This window comes from Vulpes lagopus, chromosome X (genome assembly GCF_018345385.1).
Source record: "Vulpes lagopus strain Blue_001 chromosome X, ASM1834538v1, whole genome shotgun sequence".
NCBI classification, from domain to species: domain Eukaryota; kingdom Metazoa; phylum Chordata; class Mammalia; order Carnivora; family Canidae; genus Vulpes; species Vulpes lagopus.
In genome coordinates, this window is record NC_054848.1 from 106,580,485 (window position 1) to 106,604,119 (window position 23,635).

The window sequence follows — 23,635 nt, forward strand, 5'->3', positions numbered from 1 at the left end:
GACTTAGGTGTCTCTGTTGTTTTCTAACTATAGTGAGCATACAAACATGTACATATCACTGCCCCCTCTCCCCCACATTACACAGTCACATTATTTGTATATGAGATGTGGAATGCTAGCCGAGGACATAGAGTTGTGGGTCTCCTTTATATGAGGGAAAACTGGAGAATTGGGGTTGAGGAGAGTGGGGCAAAAGGTTAGAGCTAGGTCTGACAAGGGAAGGAGAAAGAGGTTCATTACCAGGAAGTGAGCAGTGCGCTACCACTTGCACAGTCTAAGGAAGGCTCAGTGGCCATGTATATGACTCAGGAGGCCATGGATTTCATAAACCCTAATGATACAAGTACAATGTCTTTCCGTTCTATGTTTTTCCAAGATTTTATTTTTAAGTAGTCTCTATGCCCAGTGTGGAGCTCACTCACAACCTTGAGGTCAAGAGTCGTATGCTTTGGCGATTGAGTCAGCCAAGTGCCCGATGGGTGTTTGTCTATTCCAGTGGTTTTCATATTATATTCCATGGAACCCTAGAATTCATAAAGATGTTGAGAGGTTTCACCAATGTTGGAATTATACTTTCCAAGGTGTATTGAACTATTAAAAAAAAAAAAGCAACAGACATATTCAGTGGTGCTTTATAGTAGATTTTAATATATTGGAGAACACATAATGATTGACTTAAAAATAAGTAAAGGTTATTCATGTCAACCTAAAATAAAATTTTGGATAACACCTATCTGTCATCCATCAAAGCCAAGGTAATATTTCTGTTACGGGAATAAAGACAAAAGGTCTTCAGCAAGACCATTCCACTAAAGCCATGGTGTTAAGGCATTGGCCCGAGAAAGCTGAAGTTACAGTTTGGTTTCCAATTACCATGAGTGCTTAGCCATCTGTTATATTTAGATTTTTTTTTCCAGTACCTTTAGGAATCTGGAAACAGATGAGTATATGCTTTCAACTTGCAATGGCCATAAAAGGGGAAAGGTAGTTAAGTGACTGAAGGCTGGCTCCTGTGTCATCCCTTAGTTGGGGCCATGCGAGTGGATTGGGGAACCTTCTAGCTTAAACCCAAGTCTGGAGATGTACATGTGGAATATTTCCATTCGTTAGGAGATGTTCAGGGCTTCTTGAATTATGCCCGAAAAGCTTTACAATAACTTTGGCAGATTTCCTTCAGATGGAGGCTACGGTAGTAACTTTAGTCCACTCATTCTGGATTGTAGCACATTCTGTGCTTGTAGTCTAAAGTACCTTTTGGAAGCCAGCACCTGCCTGTGTGTGGTTGCAGTTGTGTTTTAAAATGTTTGCTTCTCTATATTTTATTCTCCCCTAACATCTTTTGATGAAGATTTCCAAAGTTGAAGTGATTTTTGTGGTGCACACCTACGTACCCATCATCTAGAATCTACCATTGACATTTTACTGTGTTTGTTTGATCACCATATCTACCCATCCCTCTGTCTATCCGTAAATTCATATTCTTTCTGGATGCATTTCAAAGTCAATGCAGTAGATTTCACTAGTTAAGTAGCTTTATATAATTTACACACTTGGAGTCTGGCTTTTTGAACGCTACACAAATGTGCATTAAATTGGCATAGAGTCCTATGAAAGATGTAAAATAAATGCTCAGTTTTACTGGGGAAAATTTTAGAAGACTTATTTTAAAAGTAACAGATTTTCTGGAATTCTGGCATGGTGTTGGAAAAGAATACTGGTGTATTTTTAAATCTGAACTTTCTCGTGACTCAGACATCACTGACCCCTAATAAAGAGGAGGGGGGTTATCCCTGTAAATTTTGTTTTCATTGTTGAGACAGGAGCCAGATAACTTCCACTTCTTATAGAGAGGCAGGATCATCTTTAAAAATGTTATAAACAGCAAGTGTTGGTCCCTCCAACAAAATATATTTTATTTGGAAAGCAGAGAGAGGCAGTTAACCAAAGACCAAATTGGTCTATGCTGGATCTGATCCCAAGCCCTGGTGTCAAGGTGTTAAGTGCAAATTATTAAAAAAAAAAAAAACATTCTTGTTACAATTGGAGCAGTAAGACCAGGATGGAGATGAAAGATTTGACTGAATGGCTTTTGCCCCTATTTGTACAGAAAGCACTCTACATTCTTGCAAAGCTGGGTTGTCATTCCCTTTATTCTCAATCCCTAGAATCATGTCCAAACACTCTCCCTTGGTCCAGGGGGTTGGCTGGGTATATTTCCTTCTGGAAGTCTTCACTTGCACTCTTGCATTAGCTGGCAGATCCTTAAAAGCATTTCCAAGCAGCTTTTCCCACTCCCCACAGGGGCTAATCCTGTAGCTTCCACTTCAGTTCCAACTGCTGTGTCCCTCATCTCTGACCTTCCAAGAAAAGTTAGTGTAGAAGAACAAAGAAAACTTAGGATAGAAGATCTTTGGGGCAGGGAGTAGGTGTGAGGTGTGGGCGGAGAACTGGGTGGTTAAATGCATTGAAAATGTGTCAGTAGACCACAAATAGGACCAAATGATGCATAGGGAGTTGTGAGAACTTGACCAAGCTCCTCGAAGGGTTATGGGTAGGGCACACGACCCTTCGAAACCCATGACAACTCATTGGCACCATAGAACAACATGTGTACTTTGGTCTCAGAAGAGACCATTAAGTCACAGAGGTTCAGATTCTTCTCTACCACTGACTTTGCTATTTGACTTCAGAATGTGACTGGCCTGTTTGCTGCTGGTGGCATAAACACCCATCATGTAGCTGATGAACTGTCTGTGGTGTAACAGAACAGGTTACAACCCTATCTAGTTTTTGTTACAGCCCTAGCCTTTGAACACTTCATTAACATTTAGCTACTATCATGAGTCAGGTTTAATTTTTGAAAAGGGTTGCTCTGTGTACAAGTACATTATGTTCTGTGGCTCACGTGTGTAGTACCATCTTAATTAAATATTTCCACAGATCCATTGAGAAGATACATTTTTCTTCCTGCAAAATATATGTTTAAAACACATCGAAATTGAGGGTGCCTGGGTGGCTCAGTCAGTTAAGCGTCTGCCTTTGGCTCAGGTCATGATCTCAGAGTCCTGGGATCAAGCCCCACATTGGGCTCCCTGCTCAGCAGGGAGTCTGCTTCTTCCTCTCCCTCTGCCCCTCCCTGTTGCTTGGGGTTTTTTTTTCTCCCTCTCTCTCAAAATCTTTTTAAAAAACACATCGAAATTGATTAGACTATGTAATTATTGCTAGCAGGAAGGTGGACAGTTGTCTGGATTTATGATTAGGACAGGTGATAGGACTTGAGTTTCTATTCTTGGTTTGACCTCGCCCCTCTCACTTAAGGCAAGACACTTAATCTTTTTAATGTCTCGGTTTATCCCTGTATAACACCTGTAGCCTTCTTTCACGAAAACAGTACCTGGTTTATAGCTGATGGCATTTGAGGATGTGATACAGAATGTGGCATTGAGGTTCAAATGACCATGTAGAAATTATTTGTATGTTGAATGATGATCTTGACAAATTACTGCTTACTACATTTAGAAAGTTACAGCTCTGGAGGGAATTGATATTTGATATTGTTGTCCTGTGTGTTCTAAGTTACCATCATAACAGTAGGAAATAAACCCTGTCTTGGCTGTGGCACAAAGAGATTAACTCACTTCTTCAAGTTGTTTCTAAACCTCCATCCCATTCCACAACAGAAATAAAAAGTTCTCCTTGTTTCCTTTACTTTTTCCAGGATAGAAGTCTTCAAACTAACCTTGGGGTAAATTTTTCTTTTGTTGAGTGTTTTCCAAATTACTCTCTTTGTGGAGATGGGAGGGTAAACCATGTCACTGACTTAAAGCAACCAAAATTGTCCCTCTACACATGTGCAGAGGGGTATGCCTTTCATTTGTAGATCAAAGCAAAGGGCCAAGATTATGTGGAGCTTGCCTATCATAAATTTGTTCCCAGCTCCCTGTGTCTTTGCAGAGAATGAAATCGAAACAAAATACAAGAGGATTAAAGAGTTAGACCCTAAGTAAAAAGTGAAATACCCATATGACTAGTTTCTAAATTCTCTATCCTGGGAAGCATGGGCTAACAAGCAAGAGAATCCCTGTCACAGAGGCCGTCAGTCTTTCCTCGATGATCTGCTCCTAGATTTTATGATGCGTGGTCAATGGGTGTATGTTTTTTTGTGACACTCGTAAGGTGTGAGTCTTATGAGAACTTAGATCCACTTGAAAAAGGAGGAGACGCTACCTGCTTGGTTCCAAAGCCTGATATAAGTCCGTATTTTTCTTTTCTTTTTGACAAATCTGTCATTTCGATGTTACTTTTTGGTTCATACAGTACCAGGGCACAGATAATTTAGTTTGGTTCCTACCACAATCCAATCGGAATAGCCAGACAGGATTAATTGGTTAGGATTAATGTCCCCATCGTACCGATGAGGAAAGAAGATGCCAAGGATTCTCTCTGGGATTTCTGATTCCACGTCTGTTGTTCGTTCCTTGAGTTACAAAACAGTAAAGTCAACAAAACATTCCCTCGTCTTTTCATTAAGTGGAAGTTTAAAATTAATTTCACTTTTATACTGTTGTTCCTGTTTTTACAAAGTTAACTTGTAATTGGCTTTGCACTGGCTGAGTTCCTGAATTAATCTCTTCTCCACCCATTTCCTTACCAATACGATCATTTATGATCATTTATATGGGCCTCAGCATTGCTTTGTGCCATTGAGTAGATAGTTTGAAGCAAATGAAAATCAGTTTGGTTTTATAATTCTTTTAATGTTCCTGGTTTGCCACACTGAGTTGCCACAGTGGTGTGACTGAGGATCCCTGTTTTAACATCTAACAAAAATAGCTGGCAGGTGTACTTCTTACATCTATTTGCATATATTATGCTGATTTATAAATATCAGCCCTTTTTCCTGAAATCCCAAAAAGTTCACTTTGGAAGTGTGTGGTGTGAGATTGGAGTGCGGTACTGTGACATTTCTTTTTCCCATTTGGCCATAGCAGCGGGGAGGTGCGGTCTTAGGTTGGTAAGTCAGTGACAAGTAGAATACGCATCACTTGGCCTGTGTGAGTTATGTGACTTTGGAAAAACAAGCACCGGTTTCAGAAAAGACTGAATTTTTTTTTTAAAAAAAAAGACTGACTTTTTTTGAGACTCCAGACATTGAGCTGCTCTCCTCCTTCAAAGAAGTACTCAGAGGGTTCATTTAAAACCCTACTGCAGACAGTTGAAAAATCTCTGACAGATTTCTGTAACAAACGAGGATGGTGTTTTGTTTTCCCAGCATGCAGTGTGAAGGTCAGACCTGTGACTCAGAGCTGGGCACGGTGGGAGTGGTATGCACCAGTGACATGTTCCCAGTCCAATCATCTGCCAAGGGTTTGTGCCTGGCTCAGGTCACTCCATTATAACCCCCAGCTGAGCAACCACTTTTCCTTTTTAAAAAGAGATAAAGAGGAGAACATGAACATTTGAAAACCAAATGCCATGTGTACTTTATGGCTTTTCAGCCTAAAGATTCAATGGACACTAAACACTTCCTCTGTGCTGGGACGCACACCCTCAGTAGCCACTCAACTAGCATAGCGTGGCACTGTGTGAGCATATATGTATGTTGTCCGGATAAGTGCTTGACTCAGTTTCTTGTTTTGTAATTCACTGGCGAGGCATCATGGTTTGGTGCAAAGAGCAGTAGACTTGGAATCACAAGCCACTTCCTGTCTGGGTGGCTTACTAACTCAGGGTAACCTTAGCATAGTTGGCTTGGGATTTCCAGACAGCATCTTCTCTGCCCGGACCAAAATAATCTGCCATTTCAGTAAGCTTTGATGGGTGCCACCCAATCCACTTGAGATCCTTTCATGGTTTTCCTTTCTCCCTCTTGCTCCCTCTAGTCCCTTGTAAAATCACAAGTCTTCCATGCATCCGACCTCTGCTGGGTATGAGAGGACGGCAATCTGATGGAAGTAATTTATGAGTTTTATTAGTTGGTTCATTGTTCGTAATAACAGCCTGGAAACAGAGTGTCTGCCAACGAGGGACTGACTGAGAATTGGGGGTATCTACACACTTGAACCCAGTGTACGTTATATAAAAGTAGGAAGCTCTTTATGAACTACCACGCAAAATTCTCAAAAATGTATTAAATCCAAAAGGCAAGGTATAGAAGGGTGTGTATGGTACATCACCATTATGTTTTTTAAAAGGGACAAAGAAAAACATACACAGTTACCTCTTTTCCTGGGCCCAGTGTCTCTGGAACTATAAGAAGACACTGGTACCATTGTTTACTAATGGAGGGAGGGAAGTAGGGGCCTGGGGATGGGCAGGAGAGGAAGACTTTTCACTATATACTCTTTTGTACCTTTCAGAAAAGCATTATAATATTTAAAAAATAAAATAAATCCATACAGAAAAAAGGATGTTCAGCGGCAGCATTATTCATAATAGCAAAAAAATAGAAACCGCTCCTTGTGGGCCAATGAATGGGTGAATAAACAGGGTGTGGTGTATCCACACAATGGAATACGATCCGGCAGTAAAATACAATGAATGACTATACCTGTTACAACATGGCTGGAACTTTAAAAGAGCAGGCTTATCGAAAAGAAGGCAGGCACAAAAGGTCACACACATTATATGGTCCCATTTGTATGAAGTGTCTAGAATAAGCAGAAAGTAGCAGAGTGGATGCCAGGGGCCTGGAGGAAAGGAGGGGTAGGGAGTGACTGCTGATGGCCTCAGGGTGTCTTTCTTGGTGATTAACATGTTCTGGAATCAGATGAGGGTGATGGTTGCACAACTTTATGAAGATGCCACAAACCACCAAAATGTATACTCTGCAAGAGTCAGTTTTATGGTGTATAAATCGTATCTTAATGCATAAAATGGAAAGCAACTTGGCAGAGTCATGAACATGGAAACTTCAAGAAGCCATGTGAACATATAAAACAATGGACGAGGGCAGCCCAGGTGGCTCAGTGGTTTAGCACCGCCTTCAGCCCAGGGTGTGATCCTAGAGGCCCGGAATCGAGTCCCACGTCGGGCTCCCTGCATGGAGCCTGCTTCTCCCTCTGCCTTGTCTGTGCCTCTCTCTCTGTGTGTCTCTCATGAATAAATAACATCTTAAAAAAATAAAACAATAAATGACTTCCTTAACATGTCCCCCCTAAGAAATAGTTGCATTGTTAAATATTTCACATAGTGTCACTGATGACACCAGAGGACTTCCTGCTCTTTAGCTACTTTCACTGACACTCGCTGGTGATCTCATTTCATCGGGGAATGTTGGAAACCCAGATGAGGGAAGCCCTGATGGATATTAAGGACTTTCGGTATGTGGGATTGAGATGTTGTGACAGCTTTGAAAGGAGCCTCAGAGAATCATTTGGACCAGTCTGCCCTTTTTCTCCTATGCTCACTCAAGCCAAGTCTCCCCACACACCATCTTTCCTTGGGTCAGCTGCTGAGCCCTTCCTCTGAGTGGCCTAGTAAGATAAGGCTTTTAAAATATTTTATTTATTTATTTGAGAGAGAGAGCGGAGTGGGAAGGAGACAATCCAAAGACTCCCTGCTGAGTGTGGAGCCTGATGCAGGGCTCAATCCTATGACCCTGAGATCACAACTTCACCCAAAACCCAGAGTTAAGTGCTTAACCAACTAAGCCACCCAGGCACCCCAAAGATAGGTCTTTGAGATCCATGCCCTTGGCATTCATTCAGAATCAACTCACATAATATATACAGAACTAACCTATGTTATGGCCAGAGCTACTGTTTCTGATGGTATAGGTAGCCTCTTCTTGTTGTTGATCTCCACAGGCCAACTAAAAATCAGAGATGCAATCCTTGGTGGCCTGCCTCATTAAATAGTCCCATCAAAGCCAGCCTTTATTTGTTGTGTTGGAAAGTCTAATCATCCATTGGGTTCACTGGGCCCTCACTTGGTTGGAGAGATATAGGGAAAATCCATCCCTGTTCCAAGACTGAGCAGGTGACCTAGACCCTAGGAGGTCTTTTATTTTCACTAGAGGATCAAGAGAGCAAACTTGTTCCCCCTAGGAGTCCATCATCTGTTCCTAAACTGTCTGCGTCCATGCAGGACATGCAGCTCTGTCTTCTGGGCTGTCATGCTGCTAGAGGCTGAGTCCTCTGAATCCCTAGGATATGTAGAATTGTCCTAGTGGAGACAACTCATGCCCGTAACTCTTATAGTTGGGCTCTACCTCTTTTCCACATGTCCTCTGTGAACTGGTAAACTCAGAAAGAAATTTCTCTTTTGCAGGCATCTGCTGCCTAGGAATGCTCACCTGTAGAGTATAATTGGATAAATAGCAACATATCGTGCTTACAACAACCCTGTTAACATAGGTGCCCCTGTTATCCCCATTCTGCAGAGGAGCAAACTGAATCACAGAGAAGTTAAGGGGAATTTTCTGGTGCACAACCAGTATGTGGTCCATACAGGATTTCATTCTAGACGTTCTGGCTCAGGAGTCTGTGCCCCTTAACCATTACACTGTTCCCTTGAAACTTGAGAAAATAGATACACCTGTCTTAAACTCAGGGCCAATCCCATGCCGTCTATCTTTGTTTTTTTTTTTTTTTTTAATTTTTATTTTTATTTTTTATTTTTTATTTTTTTTTCCATGCCGTCTATCTTTGAATGATGTTAGTTGTTCAGGCAGTCTCACACAAAAATTAAGATTTGAATATCTTGCGCAGAAGCCCTCAGAAATCGTTACAGGCCTGTCTACACCCATTTGATCTGCATTCCATCAAATGCGGTGGAGTCCTCGCCCTGGCTCCCGGTTTCCTCCTCCACACCTGAGACTGGCTGGCCTTATCTACTTGGTACATATTCACATGTTTGTTCGCCTTGATCACACTGCTTGAAAAGGAACAAGAAAGGTTGGGATTTGGGGCAAGGGGGATGTGATCTTTCCAAGTGTGTGACCTTCGGTGGCTTCTGCCATTCTAGCTGCAGAGTCCTTCTCGTGTTCTGCTTGCCGAACTCTGTGTTCCTGTCATTCTGTTCACATAGCCGCTGCCTGGCATGGGAGCGCATCACTTGCCTTCAAGAGCTTTGGAAGCGGTCACTTGTGCTCCTTGAGCGTCAGCTGTTGTAGGTGGACCCTTGGCCCCTCCATTGACCTGGACCTTCCCTCTCCTGGCCCGTCATCAGAGGCTCCTTCCCAGTCGCCTCAGCCAAAGTGTCTGGTCTGTGCCCAGACTCTTGCTGCAGCATGAGAGGATCTGTAGGGTGTTTCACCTGCAAATCACACATCTGTCCCTGAGTCTTGAGGTCCATCACCCAGACACCCAGCCTCTGCCGATGACTCTCTGAAGTCAAGGGGCCATAAACTGTGGTCCCAAGTTTTACAGTGTCATGAGTAAGGAACCCTTGCTGGAAGCAGCCTGATGTGCAAGGGGCGAGGCGTCACGGTTCTGGGTGCTTGGGTTCTAGATGTGGAGCTACTGATAAGGCAGTGAGGCAGGTCATGTCCCATCTCAAGGCTTTAGTTTTGCCGTCTGTCAAAGGGGGTTGGCTGGGCCAGGTGGTTTGTAAGGTGGTTTCCAACACTGTCTTTATGGCATTTTGTGAAGGTGGCATCTCGCACAGACCCTGCCTGTAGCCTCTGTCCTCACCATGGACAGACTGACAGAGAAAATAAGCTGCCCTTTGGGGCGGTAAGGTCACACCAGGGCACCGGCAAGATCACACTGGCCTTTACTCTGGTCCTGCTGTGATGTTTTCAAGGCATAAGGCCTGGCCTTCCAAACAGAATAGCTCTTTCCACTGAAAGCCATTCATGTTTGCTCTCTCAGACATGGATCGCTGGGGCCCACCACCCTCCCGAGTCTGCCTGTAATGTATGCTTCAAATCCGGATTGCGACACCACTCAGGCAGAAGGATCATGGCCCTCGGGAAAATCGACAGGTGGGGGCCAAGCGAGGCTTTCACCTTTCATGTCCTTTCACCCCTCCAGAAACCTGAGTTGCCCTCTCTGTCAACCCTGTTAACTACCGAAATGTAGACTTCCCGAGTGACCCCCTGGGACCCCGTGTTATCTCTTTCCTCCTGTGCTCCCACTGCCACTCTGTGCCCCATGACCAAACCTCCCAGAGCCACTCAGAAGGTGTCTGACCTTTGCCCTGAATTCCAGGGCCGCGCCAATGCATAATAAGGTAGTGTGGTAATTGCAGTCTTTTGGTAAATGAAAACAGATTACATGTTAGTAGGTGAACTGTCACATAAGGAGGCAGGGTTCATGAGGTACTGTCATGACGCCTCTGGTCAAGGTAGTCGATCCCAGTTAGCAGCTTATTCAAGGTCCTGTCCTTTCCTGTTACAGATATTAATCAGCTGGGTAAATTATAGACTAGGGTCACAGAATGTTTAGCCCTTGAGCATCTATCAGAGGCTTGAAATGTCCATAACAGGTGGGCTTGGTGAATGCCAGGACTTAGCATGATTGAAAGGGTGTTTTGAGTCACGGCACATGGCAACATGGAAATAAAACAGATATATCACAAGTGGGTGGTAGAAATAGACTGGAAGAGAATTTTAACACCTAAAATATGACAAAGATTTATCCCTACTAGCTTCTCAGTTTCATGAAACATTTATTTTCATCTGATCTGAGATTCTACATTCACATTACATATTTCCTTCTAAAACTCTCTGATTTCTGTTCCTTTGCTTCTATGTTTTTCTCTTTATTTTCTCTTTTAAGTGCTGCTTCATTTTTTTTTAATCTGAGGTCATCATAGTGTCTTACTTTGAAAATCATTTGTATAGCGTTGTCCTGATGGTGCTTTCTGGTTAGAGGCCCATAAAAATATCTATAGGCTGTAGTTGGGACCGTTCCTACATCTTGGTGAGAGTCTAGGAGGTGGCAGATGCTGGGGGCAGGAGACATTTAAAACTCCCTAATCATAGAATGACCTTTGCAAAAATCAAATGGCGCAGGCCATAGCACGTGTTTAAATTCTTCATCTCGGGGGTGCCTGGGTGGCTCAGTCGGTTGGGCATCTGCCTTCGGCTCAGGGCATGATCCCAGAGTCCTGGGATACAGCCACATGTCAGGATCCCCACTCATCAGGGAGTCTGCTTCTTCCTCTGTCCCTCCTCCCTGCTTATGTTCTCTCACACACACTCTCTCTCTCTCTCAAATAAATAAAATCTTAAAAAATTAAAAGTGAATAAATTCTTCATTTCCAAATGAGTATCACAAGGAAACTATGTAAGCCCTGGTTAATCATGAGGTGGACAGGTCTTCTATTGTGTGATGAGCCTTTTCAAGGTTCTTGGCTCAGTTACAGGGTCTTCCACTGCCCATAGCTTACCTCATTGGTGGCAGTCCTTCCCCTTTCCCAGGCCTCCTTTTCCTTGGCCCTGCAATTCAGAGAGCCTTTGGGGAGGCACAGTTCTGAGAGTTTGCTTTCATTTGGATATTGCAGGATGAAGTCACCCCCCATGTGGTTCTGGGGGGTGGCTCCTTCATTTTACTCCTTGATGCATATGCCCTGAATTGTGACACTTCAGCACAGTGACTTTGCAAAATTTGACTTGTCAGAAAAAGTACTCTTCCCACCCTAAAGATTGACAGGAACATGAGATGGCTTAAGCCATACTGGGCCTTTTCTGGCAAGAGCACACAGGACAAGAGATACTCCAGAGAGCCCAACATGGAATCACATCATATCATAGTGCATGACTAGGTGCCTGAATCTCATCGTTGGAGTCACTCAGTGAAATTTCTGGCCAAGGGCCTAGTGACCAGACAGAGTTATATGGAAGAAAAACCCTTTAGAGTGTGTTAATTAGTGATGGGCAAAGGGAGAACGAGGGGGATGAGAGAAGTGGTGAGGATGAAAGCACTGGTGTAGACACAGAGTCCATTCCACTTGGTTGCCAGGCTCTTGCCTCTGGCTGTGACGAGTGGCACTGATTGTCTGAAGAAGTTTTCAACCATTTTGAAATTTCTTTGGTAAAAGGAAAACTATAGCTTTACCTCGCTAAAATAGGTAAGGGAGGAGGGTGCCCACAAGCCGGTTACAAGATGAGATTCTGAGGAACCTCCTGCCAGTGTGGGCCACCCAGGTCCCAAATTGGCCATGCTGGACTTGTAAGTCATACCACTTTGAACTTTGGAAGTCCGATCCCCTCCCTCCACCCTGGGGTATTGGGCGTTCGTGAGGTCAAGAGTACAGGGTTGGGCCTGTGCAGGAATGCCCACAAACGTGACTCTCTCCAGAACCACACAGTCAGGCCCACATCTCTCACCAGGTGGCTTGGATCATCCCATTAAAGGGGGTGAGCCAGTGACATCTTCCACCAGCTCTGCCTCCCAGGTTCCCCCTGGTTGCCCCGATGGCTCCAGACCCTGACCTCTGAGGGCCTGCTACCTCCTGCCCACCAGGCTTCTGTGCCACCACTTCCCGACACCACGCCCCTGTCCCCATGAGGCTGTACCCTGCCTTTGCTCTTGCTGCACCTTCCCTTGCAACGACCCTCATTTCCATTCTTTCAGGGACCAGGTCACATGTCTTGACATCCATCAAGTCTTATCTGAGCCCACACGCAGATGTGTGCCTGTTATAAGACCCAATGCCCCTCACATCTGCGGGGGTAGCTGCCCTCCCCTGCCTCCTGCCGATGCTCGTTCGCGCATTGATGTCCATGAGCTTGGAAGAAAGGACCGCATCGTACTCTCGGTGACCAGAATAATATCTTGTGTCACATAGTAGGACATCTGTTCAGTGTTTACGTTGTAAAGTAAATGAAGGGAGGGGATGGGATTATCTGCGGGTGGAGCCTCAAAGTAGGTCACAACTTAACTGCAGAGTCGTAGGAAGGCAAGAGCATCCAGAGAGATGAGCTCCGAAGTGAGTGGTTCTCAGAGTACCACATCCGAGAGGAAGCTCGGGGCTTTTGATGCCTCACACCCACTGAGAAATCATCCTGACGCACAATGGAGTGTGCCTTCAGACAGCAGAGAGGTTTGTGCATCACACGGCAGCCAGCCCCACCAACAGTAAATGAAGGAAGGTGCTTTGTAAACACTACAGTGGTTATTAAGGAGATTATTAAACATCATGCTGTTCATGTGTAATGAAGCTGGCTTGCATGCTAGCGAAAGCAGCGGCTATTCTGGAGCCTGGAGCTAAATAACTGCCAGGGTCTAGAACTGCTGATCCCCCAGCAGGGCAGTGACCAGCCCTCCTTAGGAGGAATTGTCTATCACCTTACCAGAGGGCCTTTCTCTTGGTTTTGTGAGAGTTGCAGTTCTAACTCGAGGCCACAGGTGCTGGGGAACCTCCCCCCCCCCCCACACACACACACCGAGCAGGCAGGGTTCATAATTCCTGAGGTTGGAGAAGGAAGGTGGGGTGTGGCAGGATGGGGGAGTGATGTGCGGGGTGGGGAGGGCAGTGAGGCAGGAGTGGGGAACAGGTGGAATGACCAGGCTCCCACTCACAGCACCTTGTCCTCGGCCACTGACTAATTCGGGGCCGCAAAGCAGCTCTCTGGGTTATGCGTTTTCTCCTGTGTTTTGACAAAATTTTTGTGTGTTTGCTAACTTGCTGAGGCTGTCCAGCTGTCCATCTGTCTATATTCTGTAGGGACTGCTCGGAACACTAACAGGGCCCCTGCACTTGCTGAAAAAATACACCCCCTGATGCAGGGCTTGAAGCCAGAACTGACTTATCTCGGGAAAGCTCCACCTTAGAAGGCACCTCGCTAAAATCTGGTTTCCTGTTGGTCAAGGTGAATCATCTCATACAGTCCCCACATTTCTGCCGTGCAAGACACGGAGCTTTATTTCAGGGGTGCTGTGGCATCCCAACTGGCCAGCCCCTCTGTAGCATTTAGTCGGGCCGCTGAGAAAGGGGCTGCGGCAGGTTGGAAGGCACAGTGTCACCCGCCTTTTCCCAGACTGAGGCCTGGACGCAACATAGGACAAATTTGCCTGTGACATCCCAGCTTTTGTTGCTCTGTCATTTCTGGCTAACCAAAGGTTACAATTTCAGTCATCTTTTACTTTTTAAATTGTTTTTAAAATTTTCAAAATTCTCTTATTTATTTTTAAAGATTTTATTTATTTGACAGAGAGCCTGCACACAAACAGGCTCCCCACTGAGCAGGGAGCCCGATCTGGGGCTCAATCCCAGGACCCCAGGATCATGACCTGAGCCAAAGTTAGATGCTTCACCGACTGAGCCACCCAGGCACCCCTCAGCCATCTTTTAGAATGACTTTTTCAGGGGCGCCTGGGTGGCATAGTCTGTTAAGCGTTCAACTTTTAATTTTGGCTCAGGTCGTGATCTCAGAGTCATGAGATCTACCCCTCATCAGGCTCTGTGCTCAGCCGGGAGGCTACTCGAGACTGTCTCTCCCTCTCCCCCACCCCTTCCCGCCTTGTTGTGTACACTCTCTTTTGTTAAGATGTATTTATCTATTTGAGAGAGAGGGCGAGTGAGGGGAAGGGGCAGAGGCAGAGGGAAAGAGAGAAGACGACTCCTTGCTTTGCAGGGAGCCTGCCACAGGGTTCGATCTCACAACCATGAGATCAAGACCTGAGCCAAAACCAAGTCAGATGCTTAACCGACTGCACCACCCAGGTGCCCCAAGAATAACTTTTTCATTAGACAGTTGAAGAGCATAAGAACTATAAAAGTCATTCATCCATGTATCCATGAAGCATTTCTGGCCCGGCCCCCAGCCTGCTAGGGGAGGTGCAGAACTGGGCTGAAACCGGTGACATACATAAGACAAGGCAGTGTCTATAAGGTATTGATCCTGGGGCCTGCCCCTGAGTGAAGCTCGGATGCCTTCCTTGACATTCAGTGGCCAAAGACACTCTCTGGGTTCCAGGTGGGACTCTGTTTTGGTTTTATATGGGACCCAATGAATACTTTTTTGCCTCTTTTCGTCATTTTTCAATAGATAGTTATGGTGGGAAATAAATTGGGGGAGCGAGTACAGAGTGGGGACAGGGAGCATGGTTGCAGTTTTCAGTAGGGTGGTCCAGGGAGCAAAACTCAGAAAGAAGTAGAGGAGCACCCGCAAGAGGCGCTGTGCTGGGGGAACACGTGCTGGGGCCCGAGGTGGGGCATGTCTACAGGATGTAGAAGCCAGCGAAGAGGTCGGCGTGAGGCTGGAGTGAAGGGCATGAGGATGCAGCCAGAGAAGGAGCGGGCGCAGGGTCATGGAGGGCCTTACAGGCCCTCCTCCAGCTGTTACAACATATTATGTTGCCCTCTTCATTTTCATCCATATTTTGACTTTTGTTGTGCCCAACTCCAAAAAGCAGGAGATTTCACTTGTGGGGCAAAGTATGTTCCCTGTGTAAATAGCGGGTATGTCATCTGACACTAAGAGGATGTATGGCTAGAATCGCTCTTTCAGGGTCCTGTTCGGGTCTGGTCCATAGCAAGGCGGATGTAGATGAAGCCCTATATCTCTGTATTCCTCAGGTCTAATGCCTTTTCCTTATACTGGGTGACACTAGTCTGTCCCTTACAGTGACTTCTATCATTAGCAGCACAAAAACGTCTTCATAGGGCCCGGTGCAAGCCATTTCGGCATATAAAGTGGATTAATAAGGATGGCTCAGCGTTAAGCTATGCCAGAGCCGAGTCCAAATTTTATTCCGGTACAGGGATGACTTTCTATGTGGCCTCTCTGGCTCTGGAGCTAATTTGGATGGTGAGTAGCCCCACAGGTATTTATATGTAGTGTTTGGTATTTTTACTGGGTCCTATTCTTCTCCCTTGGATCACCTAAAATGGTTAAGAATTTTCTAGTGGGATTAAGGTTGTGATCTCTGGGGAGGGGTGGGCCATCTGCTCCTGGTTATTTTTGTGTTAGCCACTTCCCCTTAAATGTATGTTCACAAATGAGCCACAGCCGTATCAGCTGGGGTCAAAGGAAGACGGATCTAGGTGCTGCTCCTGAACTTGGTCTGTGAGCCATGGCTTCCCATAGACACTCAGGTAAAGCTTCACGTTCTTTATCTTGCATCGAGCACGATTTTGTTGGGGCAGTGAATCCGCCAGCCAACTCAAAGATAACTTTTTGACGAAATGATTTCGGGCTCGTCGAAATAGTAAGTCACTCCTAGCTCGTCTGTGTTGCATCCTGCCTTCTGCTGCTGTGGCAAAGACAAGAGGCCGTTTGGGTGGCTTGTTTTGTAAAAATCTAAACTTACTACTATAGTTCACATTTTTCAGGGCATCCTGTGAAATGACAAGAGATTGTGTGAGGGAAGATTTTTATTGGGGCAGGGGGATGTGTTAGCAGTTCTTTGTTATTTATAGGATATGGACGTTCACCTTGACTGCTTTAAATTGAATTTAAGGTACGTTAGGAAACGTCAACTAAATATGGAGCCTGAGGGAGAAAGTCCATAATGTCTCACCACGTCTTCCCTCCCCTGACTGATAGGTTCAGTCCATCCAAAGAGAAGCAACTATGATCCTCTCAATGTGGCACATCGGCTAGGAATTGTTCATATCCGAAAAGGGGGCAAATTAGACCATCATTTCCATGAGAGTTGTCTCTTTGTTTTGTAAGCTGGCATGAAGGAAGCCCTTGGGCTGTGGCCAGACACCCCCAGGACAGGGGCTGAAGGGCTGAACAACAGACCACCTTCCCCAGAAGGCCTGGCTCTCTGAAGTCACCCTGCTGCCTGTCTCTCCTCCAGAGCCAAGAATGTCATCGTGGCTCTTTTGCCCTCTGCCTAAATAACGGTCCCCTCTCTCAGAAACAGGCACTTTTGGCCTGTCTCCCAGCTTTCAGACAAAGTAATTTGGGGTGGCAGTCTTTGAGAAAAATAGTTCTCAAATTTTTGTAACAGCTCATCAAAATATATTTTTAAAAGATTTTATTTATTTACTTGAGGGGGGCGGAGAGCACAGGAGAGGGAAAAATTGATTCCTTGCTGAGCAAAGAGCCCAATGTGGAGTTCTGTCCCAGGACCCCCAAGATCATGACCTGAGCTGAAGACAGATGTTCAACCACTGAGCCACACAGGCGTTTTGCCCATCAAAATTTAAATAATGAAAGTACTTTTGGAAATTTCTCTCAGGTGTTTTATTTTATTTTTTTAAGATTATATTTATTCATGAGAGAGAGAGAGAGAGAGGCAGAGACAGGCAGAGGGAGAAGCAGGCTCCCTGTGAGGAACCCGATGTGGGACTCGATCCCAGCATTCTGGGATCATGTCCTGAGCCGAAGGCAGATGCTAAACCAGCCACCCAGGTGCCCCATCCTCAGGTGTTTTAAAACAAATGCACTGCAATGGCATTCCCTGCTTTAATGAATTAATATGCAATGTCTGTCTTGTTCCCAAATGTTGAAGAGCTGTCTCTGTTTTTCCCAAAACCCCCCAGGAACCATTTTACAAACATGGTACTGCATACCTGAGATTGTGGTAATCAGCCAACATACACATTCTCTGGGTGCAGGCAAACTATTCACCTGCACCAGTTGTTCCAATGGACCTTGACCAAGCATGTGAACTGGTAGAGTAACTCCCCATTTTATTTTGATTAAATGACAGAATAGGGAAATACATTTAAAAAGTCACCTATTTACAATATACCCAACCTCTGGCTTTACTTTGCACCAAATCCGGACATGATTCTTGCTTCTATAAATCTGGAAACAAGAACTGTGACCAAATTAGGTTATTGACAGCTCTTCGATGATTCTTAAAATGAGGGGCTAGCTTTTTATATTGCATTAGAAGTTTATAGCTCTGTGAAAGTAGACGGGAGAGGAGGCCTCACAAAAAAAAAAATGCATGTTGCCCTGAAATGAGTTTTGTATGGACAAATTAGAGGTTCAGATCATTGGATCAGGATCCATTTTTAGTGACTATCCCTATACCCAGAGGACATTCCAAGGACAAGATTTTATACTTTTGTTATTGAACACTTTCAGTCTGCAAGATGATTATGTAGATTGGGTTCCTTTAACCTTAGTCTTGCAAGTTGAGGGCCCAGGTGGGGGTGTGGATGGGAGGCTGGGGGTGTGGATGGGGAGGGAAGTAAGACCATTTGTCATGTTATGTAGCCATTAATTCCCTTTGCCAGCCACTGCCCAGTGGATCTCACACACCCAGCAGTATTTTTGGGGTGCAGGGACAGAAAATTGAATGGTGGGGTGAGCGAGTCATCAAACTGGGTTGGGTTCTTAAAATAACTGACCAGTCAGGAGACTTGGTCAAGGGTAAACCTTGAGTGTTTTATACTTCTAATGACCACCAAACAACCGCCAACTACTTGACCACAACTAGAAAAACTAAAGAACATGTGGTCTGTTGCTGCCAGGTTGGAAGCACTTGTTTTCCCATGCAAAAGATGGAGGGTGCTCACCTACTGTGTGCAATGTTAAGAAGAGCTTTGTATACTGACAGAATAGTCCTGGGATGGAATCTGGCCTGGTGGAAGTTCAGTGGCACATCAGTTTTTGTTCAATTACTTCTATCCAACCCTCTCATCACCAGACATAATCTAAACCTGTACACCACTGACCCAAAAGAGATCTATGAGCTTTTTTAAATGGAGTGTACAGGCAAAGTTGCAAATCGCATTGAATCACTTCATACATGTTCTGTTTTTAAGGGAAAAAAACACTCTGATTTTCTATGAGATTCTGTGAAAGACTACTTTTCAGCCATGACTCATGAGCTCCGTCTCATTGCAGCAAGTTAGGTATTTATTCTCAAATGTCTGACGACACCTCCAGGTGCCTTAGCAAGTCTGCCATACAAGCGTCCTATTCATCGGCTAAGGCTTCGCCCCATTTGTTGAATGTTCTCAGGAAAGCAATCTGCCCTTTCTTTGGAAGCCAATATTTATTCATGGAGTGACTAACGAACTGGTATGTTGGACTTAGCAATTAACAGACCAGAAATAACCTGGATTTCTTTTTCCATCTGGGTTGATGTTCATTGTTTATACTGTACGTTCTGCCACTCAGGGGAAGCACATCGAAGAATGATTCTTTGCCCTAAGATTCACTGATTCCTTAAATCTTCCTATTTTGAGTCACTCGGGCATGAGGGGGTGGAAATGGACATTAGCAAGAAATACTGGAGAAAATCCATATAAAAACACAAGCAGAGGACGTCTGAGTGGCTCAGTGGTTGAGCATCTGCCTTTGGCTCAGGGCGTGATCCTGGAGACCTGGGATCGAGTCCCACATGGGGCTCCCTGCATGGAGCCTGCTTCTCCCTCGGCCTGTGTCTCTGCCTCTCTGTGTGTGTCTCTCATGAATAAATACATAAAATTCTTTTAAAAAGGTAAGTCGATCCTTAAAAAAAAAAAACACAAGCAGGGTTATTGAATACAAATTGAATCTTCTCTAATGAAAGATTTACAGTTCAAAAAGAAATGTTGCAATATCACGTTTCTCCGACAGACTGGCATCAAAAGCCAAGACTTTTTTTGAGATACTAAAGTTGATGTAGAGCACCCCCCTTTAGCATGTTGGATGTCATTCAGGAATTTTCTGAAAGAGGAAACTTGTTTATTAAGTGAAGAATGATGTGTCTTTTGAAGCAGGCACAGCAAGAGAATCAGACTACCATCTTGGAATAAATATCTAAAATATGATCAACCAGTCACATTTCCATCTGCATTTGAGCCTGCTCTATCTGTAAAGGACCAAGGGTCGGACATCAGCATGTTAGGGTGGCAGGAGCTGTGCCCTGGTTTTTAAAAACAAGTATTTGTCATAAAATGCTTTTAATGAAAGAGGTTTTAGGAGCTTCGTGGCAGTGACCTATCTCTTCCATCTGCCAATCAACAGGCACATACTGTGTGCTAGTGGAGACAGAGGCCCCGGCTCAGGTCCCCAGGACTCCTGGTGTATTTGCAAACTTCTTCTGTGCTAGAGAAGCCTCATTTCTGTCTACGAGACTCGAGACTCGGAGGCTAAGATTAGTCAAAGAGCTGCCACCTGAGGGCAGAGACCGACAGGAAAGGAAGTACCTTTGTATCCAGTGCTTTGTGCGATGATGGATGGGGCGCCCTTTCCCAGATAACAGCAGCGAGTCAGGGGAACCAGATCTGGAAGTTGTGGAAGGTTAGAAGGCTTTGCATTTTGTGTCCTTAGAAATGGGTAAGGGGTAAGAAAAAGAAAAAGTATCCCCTAAACGATAAATGCCTTATGTAATTCAGTAAGATTAAGGAGAGCCCCCAAAGAAGGGGTAAAATGTGATCTTCATTTTTCTTGATTCTCTTATTTCTAACAAAGGGGAAACAGAGAGGTGCCAGACTTTTCTCTTCCTGTGAAGTCAGATTTTCACCGTGGCTCATGGTGCTGGAGCCCACGAATCAGAGCACAGGCTATCTTTTTAGGAGCCTCCATGCCTCTCAGCACTGTCCTGAGTAGCATAACTGCTCTGAAGGTGAAGAGTAACAGAATGATCTTGCCCTCACATGCCTTCATACTTGGTGCAGAATTCTGACATGGGAACTATCTCATCAGCAGGAGTGGCTACCACTCTGGCTTCCTGCTCAAGCATACGGCCGTGAAGGTTTCATATAGTTTGGGACGAAATAGTCCTAAGTTTAGAAAAAACATGAGGTAAGCTCATTTCAGGTTGCCCAGAGTTCGACTTCAGTGGAATTATTGCACACACACACACACACACACGTACTAAAGTTCACGAATTTGACCTCAGCGTTGTTAACATGCTTTAAGTGTTTCCAGCCCATTTACTTATTAGGCAATAAAGCTAGCATTCCTAGAAGGGCCTATTTTATCTTGACAACTAAGTGTTTCCACACACGTGCAAAAAGGCTTGAGTCAGCTGTGGCAGTCAGCCTTAGGAGGACATGATACGCCCTTTGAAATCTGTCCATCTGGGTGCAGACTCTCAGGGTTTCAGTGTACAGTGTGGAGGAATGGAAGATGACCCTGAGGTCTTCATACTACAGAAATAAAAACTTATATTGCCTAAAAGCTAGGACTTGAAAACCCTAAGTAAGTGGCACGCTCCAACAGTGGTACCATTAACTCGGGGTGACCTGCTTAGTTTCCCTTGGCTTGGCTCAAGACCCTATGCTAGAAGAGACCACAGCATGGGGAGCAGCTGCATTGATGGGACTCTACTTTCAAACACACCCTGGGACTTGCATGATCTGCTGGTGAGCCCTGGATTCTTTCATCGGCTGGGTGCATAGGCACCCTGAGCGTGTCGGGTTCTAGAACTCTAAAAGTAACCAGTGCCCACCTTGGCATTGGTAAAGTGACACTTTGAAAGTATGTGGCTTTAAAGTGAGAAAGGCTTGGCGGGTGAGATCTCTCTGCCTGCTCCCCAGAGCTCCAAATACCTACACAGACCTCACTGTGCTTTCTGGTGGTGGCTGTCTGTGTGACACCAACACCTATGTTTTTTGGGTTTTTTATTATCTTATTTATTTCTTCATGAGATGCATAGAGAGGCAGAGACATAGGCAGAGGGGGAAGCGGGCTCCATGCAGGGAGCCCGATGTGGGACTCGACCCCTGGACCCCGAGATCACAGCCTGAGCCAAAGGCAGACCCGCTCAACCACCAAGCCAGCCAGGCACCCCCCAATGCCTGTGTTTTTACAACAAAGCCAAGACTTGGAAAGAGCCTGAGGTGAAACTCCATATGGTACTTGCGCACAGAAATATTTGGAAGCCATTTTTCCTTCGAAAGACATAAAAAAAAAAAAGCAATAGGAAAAGGACTGTGGCTCCAAGTTCTGTTCTAAACAGACACTTTGGTGAGGGAGGAGGGGGATGTTCCACCCTGGTCCAGGAAGATAGGCTCTGAAGGCCTCAGGCAGCCATGATTCCTGGCCACGCAGGAAGCCAGGCTGTCTAATCTTACAAATTCTGATTTCCTGCCAAATGGCCTTTAGGAGCCACTAATAATTGAATTTCCTGGCATTTACCGTTGCTGGAGATTGATTTGGTTTCTCTATTCTGCTCCGCACAAGAAAGTAAATTTTTGTTGGGGGCACAATTTGGGGATGGAAAAGCTAATAAGACAAGAATTTTATGTGACGTGTGAACGAACAGCAAGAATGAATGAGGGGAGTGATTTTCAGCGGCTGTCACTGTGGCGGGCGCTCTTTGTCTGTCTGCGCCGATGCTGGTGGCACTTTAAAAGCTGCCTTATGCAAACTGTGCAGTTCAAGGAGCTAGACCTCAGTTTCAGTCTGTCTCTCCTTCTCCTCTCTAACCCAGTTACGTAAGGGAACATCCCGATTTTCTTTTTGGGGAGAAAGTGCCACTAAGAACCATTCTCTGGTCTCAAGGCACCTCCAAACTGTGACACAACTGTCTTGGGCAACTGAAAATGGCACCCACTCACTTCAGTTGTCCACTCCTTGGAGATGAGGGGGTCTGTCAGAGGGCCTGCCTAGGCAGGCAGGGCTGCAGCTGGCCCAGAACATTCTGCCCATCTGTGGTGCGATGCACTTTGTCTGGAGGCTGGCTCCCGAAATGCTCCCAGTTCTGAGTGAGGGTTCACCAGCCTCGGCCGAGGCGGGCTCGGAGACGCAGGGTGTGGTTTCCTTAGCTCACTCTCTGCTATTTGGTTGCCTGTGGCAACAGGATCCAAACAACTTGGACATGTGTTTGTATAAAAAAAACTGGGAATGGGACCCAAAGTGGGAGTCTGGGGCTGCTCAGCTAGTGGAAGAGCCGCGGTGAGTACTGGACAGCTACTCTCGTTCTGTCTCTAGTTTACCCTGGGATGTTTGTTAGCACAATAGCCGTGTTTGTGAGCAGTTGGAGAAAATTCTCTCCATTCTTGTGTTTCCTGTGCAAATTAAACAATAGCTATCTATTTACCCACGTATGTTTCTCTTTCAGGGGGAACATGGAAAATGAGCGTATGTTTAAAAAAGTTGGAAGCTAATAGAAACTCACGTTTGGTACCTTTTTGGTGGCAGGATGAACAGAGTGCCTTAGTGCTAGCGATTGCAGACATGCAGTCTGGGGCCTGGGCTTGGGGGGCCTTGGGGACAAGGGGAGTTATTTCCTGTGAAGGCAGTGGAAGGGGTTCTTGGAATGATCAGCTTAACACGTTTTAAAGCCTTTTTCCTCCCACCCCCAACCCAAACCGCAAATGTCCTAAGTAGTAATACGTCATTGACTGTGGATCCTTGCTTGCTCGAACAGCGGGGCAACTTGATTTTGGCATGTCACGGAACAGCACATCGCTGTGACCAGTGGGCATAGTTGTAGACCTTGCCAGTACCAACGGAGAATGCCATTGTTAGTAGTCCTCTCTGGCAGGACACCTGGGTGGCTCAGCGGTTGAGTGTCTGCCTTTGGCCCAGGGCGTGATCCCGGGATGAGTCCCACATCAGGCTCCCTGAATGGAGCCTGCTTCTCTCTCTGCCCATGTCTCTGCGCCTCTCTCTCTCTCTCTCTCTCTCTCTCTGTCTCTCATGAATAAATAAAATCTTAAAAAAAAAAAAAAGTTCTCTCCGGGGTGATGGCTCAGGCCTCAGTCCGGGAACTATGTTGGATGGAACTCTCTGGGATCTGTTTGGGATTTAAAAGTGTTCTGCCAGATTTGAAGGATTAGATGCAGGCATTTTGCACAGATCCATAAGGATGGCTCACATGGGCAGCAGGGAGCCGGG

General features: G+C 45.3%; 1 protein-coding gene across 4 annotated transcripts in view; it reads left to right on the forward strand.

Moving 5' to 3' along the window:
* Window positions 1-23,635, forward strand: part of FHL1 (four and a half LIM domains 1) — a 62,841-nt gene that overhangs the window by 33,798 nt on the left and 5,408 nt on the right. The window contains exon 1 of one of the 4 annotated variants that reach the window (XM_041740830.1): window positions 15,830-15,990. The exons of 1 other annotated variant lie outside the window; for it this stretch is intronic. In XM_041740830.1, the coding sequence (XP_041596764.1) occupies window positions 15,969-15,990 (22 nt within the window). In that variant the 5' untranslated portion in view covers window positions 15,830-15,968. Of the gene's footprint in view, window positions 1-15,829; window positions 15,991-22,536; window positions 22,691-23,635 lie in introns of those variants that run through there. 2 more of the 4 variants (XM_041740827.1, XM_041740828.1) reach the window with 2 other exon arrangements.